An 8,501-nucleotide genomic window follows, 5' to 3' on the forward strand; every position below is an offset into this window, starting at 1 on the left:
CAGGTGCTCTGTTACAGAACTTATTCTGAAACAGGGTCATTATCATTCTAGAAGTTAAAGATACTGGTCTTTAATATTTCAGGCAAGAAGAGGGAGATATCAGTTAGCTCCTTTAGTAGGTGGATTTGAGGTTTTCCTTTTGGCTTTAATTACACTAGACTAAATATTACTATTATTTCCATTTTTAAGTGTTGGACAGCTTTAATAAGTTATGATGTTGATAGTGACTTAGAGATAAATGAATGATGTTAAGTTAACATTTATTTAAGTGGTGAGACTAAAGCGGCTTACCTAGTTTAGTCACGCAGAATAATTGCAGATGAAATTTTATCATCATTTATATAGAACATCAGACTGGGAGAGGCCTGTCTAAACTGAAAAATTTTGTTGATGCAGTGGTCTGGCAGAGCTTGTCAATAGCAATAGCTGATCAAAAAACCTAACCTCATTTAATGTAGTTTGCTAAATTCGTGAAGGGATTTACTTCGCTTGGTGCCTGACATGACAGAAAATAGGGCTTCTGAGGAGAACCCTTCTAGTACTGTGATTTCTATTTTCTACTATTATTAACTCGCTCAAAAAAGCTAAGTAGCTATAGCTTTTATTATCAATTTTAATGGAATTTGAACACTTCTGAGAGAGGTAAGCTTAAAAAAAAACAAAAAAGCAGAGTTAGAATAAAAATCAGAATAAAATCCTAAATTTGGTGAATATTCTAACTTAAAAATAAGTATGTGATTATATTTGTGTCTTCATGAAATCAGACTGTACAGTACACTATCTTCTGGTATTTTTCCTTACTATTCTCACGATTTTGTTTTTAAAAGAAAAAAAAGTTTGTTTTTTTTTTTTTTTATATATACATATATACACATTTGAGCATACATCCTATTTATTTTTAGTTGCAATGAGTTTAGGTAAATCCTTACTGCTGATGAGATTTAAAATCATGGTACGATGATATTGGACATATTCATGTCCTGTGCTGACATCTAGTAGCCCTGTGTCTCTGTACAAATCATTTCTTCTTTCTGATTAACACTGGTTCTTTTGCTATGGCTACCAAAATCTACCTTTTACAAAGTAAATGAATGTCAGGTTGGACTGTGGCCTTGTTCTTGCAATGTGATGAGTGTCCTAGGTTCAGTCTAACAAGATGTGAAAGTAACTTTAGTATGCGTATCTCCACTGAACTCCCCGAGATTATTAATCTGTTTAAATAAAGTATGAAGGCTTTGCTCATGACTATCATTACGGTTGCAGTAAGACCACCCTTAAATTCATCTAGAATGAAAGCCTAGGCTTTTTGAAAACTATGTAGTTTTTAAAATTTTTTTCTTAAACTTTGGTGGGGACGAGTTTTCATCTTTTTTTCTTCTTTAGCTTACTCTGTGCTTTCATTCGGGTGTTCAGATTTAAAATGTTGTAATGCATACTGCTTATGTGCCTCCAGCAGAAGAAACATGGCACATGAAATGGTGTGTGAAATACATCTTTGTCACCATCTCTGTGGCCCACCTGTGCCATGGAGTGACATGTGCAATAACCAGATGCAGTGGAATGAGTTATGAACGGAATGATTCACTTTGGAGTGAAAATGCTCATTTGCTATCCCATATATGCTTTTTAAACTTATTGTTTTTATTAGTGCTCTGAACTATAATTTGTGCAAATTTTTGATGAATCTATTTGACTGCAATAGGCTTTGGGGGTGGTGTCTGTGAAACACAAAAGAATGACATAAAAATAGTGTCATCACATATGATCCATTCTATAAAAGCCACTTCACAGAATGTGCTGCAGAGGCAAATTTGAAACTTAAACTCTTTATTAGAGCAAAAAGTTACAATGTTTTAGGAAGTTAAACTAGGTGGTTTTCCTGGTTTAACCCCAGTCAGCAGCTAAGCACCACGCAGACGCTCACTCACTTCCCCCGCACCCAGTGGGATGGGGGAGAAAATCGGGAAAAGAAGTAAAACTCGTGGGTTGCAATAAGAACAGTTTAATAGAACAGAAAAGAAGAAACTAATAATTATATTGATAACACTAATAAAATGGCAACACTAATAATAAAAGGATTGGAATATACAAATGATGCATAGAGCAATCGTTCACCACCCGCTGATCAACACCCAGTTAGTCCCTGAGCGGCGATCCCCCTGCCCCCATTCCCCCCAGTTTATATACTGGGCATGACGTCCCCTGGTATGGAATACCCCATTGGCCACTTTGGGTCAGCTGTCCTGGCTGTGTCCCCTCCCAACTTCTTGTGCCCCTCCAGCCTTCTTGCTGGCTGGGCAGGAGAAGCTGAAAAATCCTTGACTTTAGACTAAACGTTACTTAGCAGCAACTGAAAACATCAGTGTTACCAACATTCTTCTCATACCTAACTTGAAAACATAGCACTGTACCAGCTACTAGGAAGAGAATTAACTCTATCCCAGCTGAAACCAGGACAGTGGTACATAAAGAACACAGTCAGTTTAATTAGCTAAAATTAGAAGAACAGTGAGGTCAGTAAGAGCAAGAGAGCTTTCAAACTGAACCAAAATCCAAACCTTCCTTTTGAATCAGATGACCACAGTTTACCTGGTAGATGCTGCAGCCATCTCCAAGACAGGAATAATGTGACGTTTCCACCATAAGATGGTGTACTGTACACTTTGCCATGAAGTTCTAGTATTCATTGTTTAGGTTTCAGTTCTCTGTCGGGGAAGGACATTCTCCTGCAAGCCTAAATTGATTTATAATATATATTCAAAAGATAGTGCTTCCTCTTTGTATGCCTGTTTTTGGATATAATCAAAGGAACTCTGAAGTAGATTCACAAGCATACAGAAGCCTCATAACTGGAGTAGTTTTTTATTGTAGCACAGAACCTCTTTGTAATGTGGGGCAGTTGCACCAAAACATTGGGTAAAAATTAAATTCTGCACAGCTTTGTTTCATTGGGGTGATGACTGTCAACGCAGCCAATCTTTTTTGCACCCACACAAAGCTGCTATTTCATGATTAAGATTTTTTTTTCAGACTATGTTGGTTTTCAAGTCAATTTATGCATGCAGAGATAACTGGAAAGTCATTATTTTTGTATCAGCTCTAATCTTTAAGTATGTACTTATAATACTGACATACAGGGAACAACAGTATTACTTTAAAGCACTTACGGAAAGAACAGCAGTTTTTCTTTTTCAGCATAATATACTAATAAGTTAGCAGAACTGCTTGTAAGCAATCTCTTGGGATCCCTTGTGCAATGAAGCGGCATGTGAACTCCACAACAGTGTACCCTGAAATACATGAAACCATCGTGAAAGAACTTTTTCAGTAGATGCACTGCTGCTTTTTAGAAATGCAAAACTAGCAATCAGACATAGCATGTGTCCATTCTGTGTGCTTCTTACTAGCATTGTATGATGAGTCATCATTTTTAATATTTGCGGTGGCAAATTAATTAAACGCTCATTAATATAACCAACTTTTTGTTAATGCTATAAAATAACCAGTTCATTTCATCTTAGTTTAAGTCTTTTTTTTTTTTTCCTTTTTACTGCTGTCATTTTTTGTGCTTGTTTTTTTTCCCCAGTGAGGGTTGTCGGCGAGAAAATACAATGAAGAATGTTGGATGTCGCAAGTATGCATTTAATTCCCTGCAGCTGAAGGCTTTCCCAAAGTATTACAGGCCTCCAGAAGGAACTTATGGAAAAGTTGAAACATAATCATACTATGTCCTTTAATTGCTGTTCCATTAAAATATGTGGATACACTCTAGATTAATACATGATTTTGTCATCCAGAAGAGATAAATAACCTTTTTGTACGTTTCGCTAGGTTATACAGAGCATGTTACTTACAGAATTGGAATCTATAGTAACAGTTATTCTGACACCTTAGCTTGAGAATAGTGTGATGACTCTGCCCGTTTAAATAGCCTTCAGTGTATGTAAGATGAACAGATATTGTGCTACTTAATAATTACCTATATGCAAATAGCTAGGTAACTCCTGGATGGGCAAGGACTCTAGGAACGGCATTTAGGCAGCTGTTTCACATAACATCTTTTTATACTGAGTTGACTTGAGATTGAGCTTTTCATAAACTTTTTAAAACTGAGAGTAAAATTCAGAAGTTGTAAATAAAAAGGGATTGGATCCTAGACAGTCTAATAACTGTAGAATGCATTGTTACAATCAAGAAACAGAAGTTCAACTTTAAAAAAAAATCAGCGCAACAAAAGCCAGGAGTATAAATTGTTTTACTGTATATAGGATGCCATCTTCATATATGAAATTAACAACACATAAAAGGCCAGGCATATGAGGTCTAGTTTCTAGTTCTGTCCAAATAAAACAAATTCCTGTCACCTTCAACAAATAAGGACTTGGGCACACATCTTAACTGATTTTAAAAAGTGTTTTGGAAACATAATGATGCCTAACCATTAATGCCAGCAACAGTTCCCTCTGCCCTTCCCTACTATAAGGCAAGTGCAACAAGCAAGTTGCTAATGTTGCACGTGATGTGTTCACTATGTTCCATGGTATTCTATATTAATTAACAACACTTTTACCCATGGCTTTTTATATCACTTCTGGATTGTAAGCATTAGTATCTTGGGGGGGGTGTTACATTTTCTTGATTGAGGTTTGATTTTTTTTCCATCTCAATTTTGTACATCAGTACAAAAATGCTCAAAGTGCCCAACACATCCTTGTTACTCCATAACCAAAACTGGTTTCTGTTTACCTTTGCATTTTACCTGGGTAGATGTTCAGAATCCTGGGGGGGGGGAAGTATGACCATTGTCAGAGTATTTCTGAGGAAGGTAGCGATGGCCCATATTGATAGAAAGGAACTGCTCATGTGCTACTACTAATGCATGAGAGCCTCACATGTGTTCTAGCTTATGACTAAGGTGCTCAGTTTGATAGCATTTGATAAAAAATGTTCAACATATCTCCTTGGAAATAATCTCCCAAGGAATGCCTCTGAAGCCAAGATACCTTTTTAAAAAGCAGCTCAACATTGATTTCCAAATTTTAACAGGATTAAGTCATCTCTAGCTAGCTTTATTCAGCACACTGTGCCCTTTCCTTCCTGGTTTCTAAGGATGCAAATTTTAGAATAGAAAAATCCGCTCAATTATTCTTGTAAGAGTAGCAACAGCCAGGTAAGTATATGGCTGGTTTCTGATTTCTTTCTCCCTCACTGATGTTTGTCTGTGCTGTCACTGCTCTATCAATCAGTCATGTTCATTCTGCTCCCATGTAGGTTTGGGGGTTACAGGTCTAGCAGTTTTTGCATTTTGCTTTTTGCAGTCAAACACTGAGCAGCATGTCACAAAGTCAGGTCAGAGAGTTCTGCTGAACTAGGTTGTTACCACTCTTTCAGTCTCTAGGAAAACAAAACACTGAATTCTGCGTAAATTCAATGTATTGTACTACCTATCCTAGGTCTGAATGAGTCATCTACAGTAGAACAGTCCCTTGGAAACTTTACAAACCCTGTTTGCCAATTAATAAATTAGTGTTGATTTTATTGTATTGCTAATATGTAAACAAATGTATGGTGAAAAACTCTTCAATGGGATCTCTTTAGACATGTAATTCCATTAGTTCTGCTGAACCTTCAGTTCCTGGCCCATTATTAAATGCTACATTTATTTTTGTATAAACTATACTCTTTATATCCCTTAGTTTTTATGAGTTGATAATTTTATTTTGTATATTTCAAACATAGTTAATTATATTTTAAGTCCTGTATTGTTACACTAAAAATCTTCCAATGTTCAGCTTCAGACAAAAATAACAAGAGGTCTATGGTAACAATTAGCAGAGCCACTCTCTTAGACTGTGGCCAACAATCATTAGATCTACCCTAGAGCTTAGCAATCCTTTATTTATTTTGTATACCAATGTAATCAGAAAACGTTGCCGAATTTTGTATGTGCATGGATTTCATTCACCTTTTTAAAGTGGTGGAATACCAGTCTCAAGTACTGCATTATTTTGTTTAAAATACTCTGATTTTAGTACGCTTACATGTCAAACATTGTTGTCCAGCTAACATTTTATATATACGCCATTGTCAGTACATGCACATCGACAGGCTTGTTTAAAGGGCGTAATGAACAGTAAGATCTTGGGGAGTTCATCAAAAAAGAAAAACTGTGAAACTTGAAATCCACATAGAATGCTTCACAAGGGTGGAGTAAGCTTTTCTGTTGCACAGGAGAGGCAAATTTAAAGGATTACTGTAAAATGAAGTTCTGTCTAATGTTCTTTTTTGAGTACCTTTTTTAAATTATAAAACATACAAAGGTAAAAAAAGAAAACTGTTGCCAAGTATGTTCTGTGTATGTTCTGTGAAAATACCTACAGCACAGTTGCCTTTTGTTTCATTTATACATGTAAAATTATTGTATAATACAACACTGTTTTGTCCCAACACAATTGTATTTGCCAAGCTTTGTGCATTGAAATATTTTTATTTATTTGGTTTTGGGCAGTATTAATATATCATAAACATATGGCTACTGTTTTATATATTCTAGTTCATCCAATCCATGTATGCTGTAAATGTGCTAGTCTTTAGGATGAAAACCAATAAAGAACTGACAAGAATAACAAATCATGGCTTATTTTTAATGCATTTGTGGTAAATTAAAATAAACACTTTCAGGTGCCTTGGCTTGATATGCTTTATCTGTTGGAAAATAGATTGAGCTAAATTGTGTATGGAGATACTTTAAACAGATACGTGAGTCAGGAAATAGTTTCTCCTAAACCCTACTAAAGTACAGCTGCTGTCAATTTTCTGTAGTTAAGTCAGGCACCAGTTTGTCCCACATGGTATACATTCAGCAGCAACAGTTAAACAAGGAAGCAGTATGAGATTTTTTAATTTTACATACTTTCTCCATGAATCTTCTATAAGACCTTCTTGAGCTTTGTTGTCTGTTTTTCACTCTTCCTTTCATTAATAGGATTCTTTTGCTGCTGCTGCTTCCCCTTCAGCCAGCTCATCCCTCCAGCAGCTTTAGTAGTTGTGCTACTTTTTCAGCAGGGTTAGGTTGTCGTTGTTCATTGTCATTTTGATTTCAGGTTAAATATAAATTTTATATAATAGAATAACAGACAATGATCCAGAGCATTCTGATTTCTATAAAATACAAAGAATAGAACATACAAATGTAATGCTGCTGTCACTGGATGTTTGAGAACTGCCAAATACAATCTTATTTGCATGAAAGAGGACTGAGGGCCACAGGGGAGGGCTTGATGAATTAGTTTTTCCTGTTATACAGAAAGGAAAACAGTACCAGGAAAAAACCCACACTGGGGGGGCTTGATGCATTAGTTTTTCCTGTTACACAGAAAGGAAAACAGTACCAGGAAAAACCCCACACTGCTTTCATTCAAAATGTAGAAAGAGAAGATGCTTGACAGGTGGGAATTCCTAAATTGCAAATGCAAAATACATGTACATACATGTGTGTATATATGCATATCTGTATTTCAGAATTTTTAAATTGGTCTCAAAAACTATCTACCAGTGTTCATTTTAATTTGAAAAGGTGAGGTGTTTAAAAGACGGTTGAAAGTTTAACATCTTTAAAAGGCATTCTGAGCTCTTGGGGAAATAATTGCCACTCGTTTGAAGCTGATGTACCTGTCTCCATAACCCGGGTTGCCTGTGGAACTGTGGCTGTATGAAGGGCACACGCGTGTCCATGGGTTGTAAATGATGCTATGGGGAGCTGCTGGGAGCAGCAATGACTGTGTGCTTTGGTGTGGGACCAGAACTTGTTCCATCTCTTTGCCGTGACTTCTGCTGTACGACAGCCTTCAGGCAGGACTTGAAGCTCTGGTGCAGCTTTCTGTGTATGCGCAGCACCTGCACTTCAGAAGGGCTTACCTGATGTCGCAAATGTAACATCTTAAAGTTTGAAACATGTACTTGGACAAAAGAGAGGAAATGTTAATAGATGCAGTACAAAAAAATGCATGAGATGATAATAGAAAACCAAGAAGAGTACAACAAAAAAATAGCAAAACATTTGTTTAAACCAGAAGAAGAGTCCTCACCAGAAGAAATTGTAGCTAATTTTGGTGACCAAGCGTAAGCTCTTTCAGTGTTTTTCAGTTTGCAAATTCCTAAACATTTCTAAGATCCACCTCAGAAATTTTCTATCTATATATTGTTGCCAACTGCATGCGGGTTTGTTTAAAATAGTTCTCCCTAAATGAATGACAAGACTTTCAGGCTATGAATGGGAAAGCTTAACTCAACAGTAACCTCCTTTTCTCGCATTATTTTAAATGTCAGACAAACTTTCTGCTCCCAATTAATGAAATATTTTGCCCACTGCAACTGACTCCCTTTGGCAGCACGACAGTGACATGTGGACCTGTGTCCTACTTTATTCAGTAGTGTCCAATGTGATTGGTTGATGGCATGAAAACACAGTTTTTAAGAGCCTGGTGTCCCTGCCAAGCATC

General features: G+C 36.5%; 1 protein-coding gene across 14 annotated transcripts in view; it reads left to right on the forward strand.

The window, feature by feature from the left end:
* The window catches only part of INPP4A (inositol polyphosphate-4-phosphatase type I A), a 127,851-nt gene extending 120,832 nt beyond the window's left edge, over positions 1 to 7,019 (forward strand). For 9 of the 14 annotated variants that reach the window (XM_075057489.1, XM_075057490.1, XM_075057491.1 and 6 more), the window contains one exon: positions 3,587 to 7,018. In XM_075057489.1, the coding sequence (XP_074913590.1) occupies positions 3,587 to 3,719 (133 nt within the window). In that variant the 3' untranslated portion in view covers positions 3,720 to 7,018. Of the gene's footprint in view, positions 1 to 3,586 lie in introns of all 14 variants that reach the window. The other 5 variants (XM_075057481.1, XM_075057484.1, XM_075057485.1 and 2 more) reach the window with 1 other exon arrangement.
* Positions 7,020 to 8,501: the final 1,482 nt, after the last annotated feature.

This window comes from Buteo buteo, chromosome 25 (assembly GCF_964188355.1).
Source record: "Buteo buteo chromosome 25, bButBut1.hap1.1, whole genome shotgun sequence".
Lineage (NCBI taxonomy): Eukaryota > Metazoa > Chordata > Aves > Accipitriformes > Accipitridae > Buteo > Buteo buteo.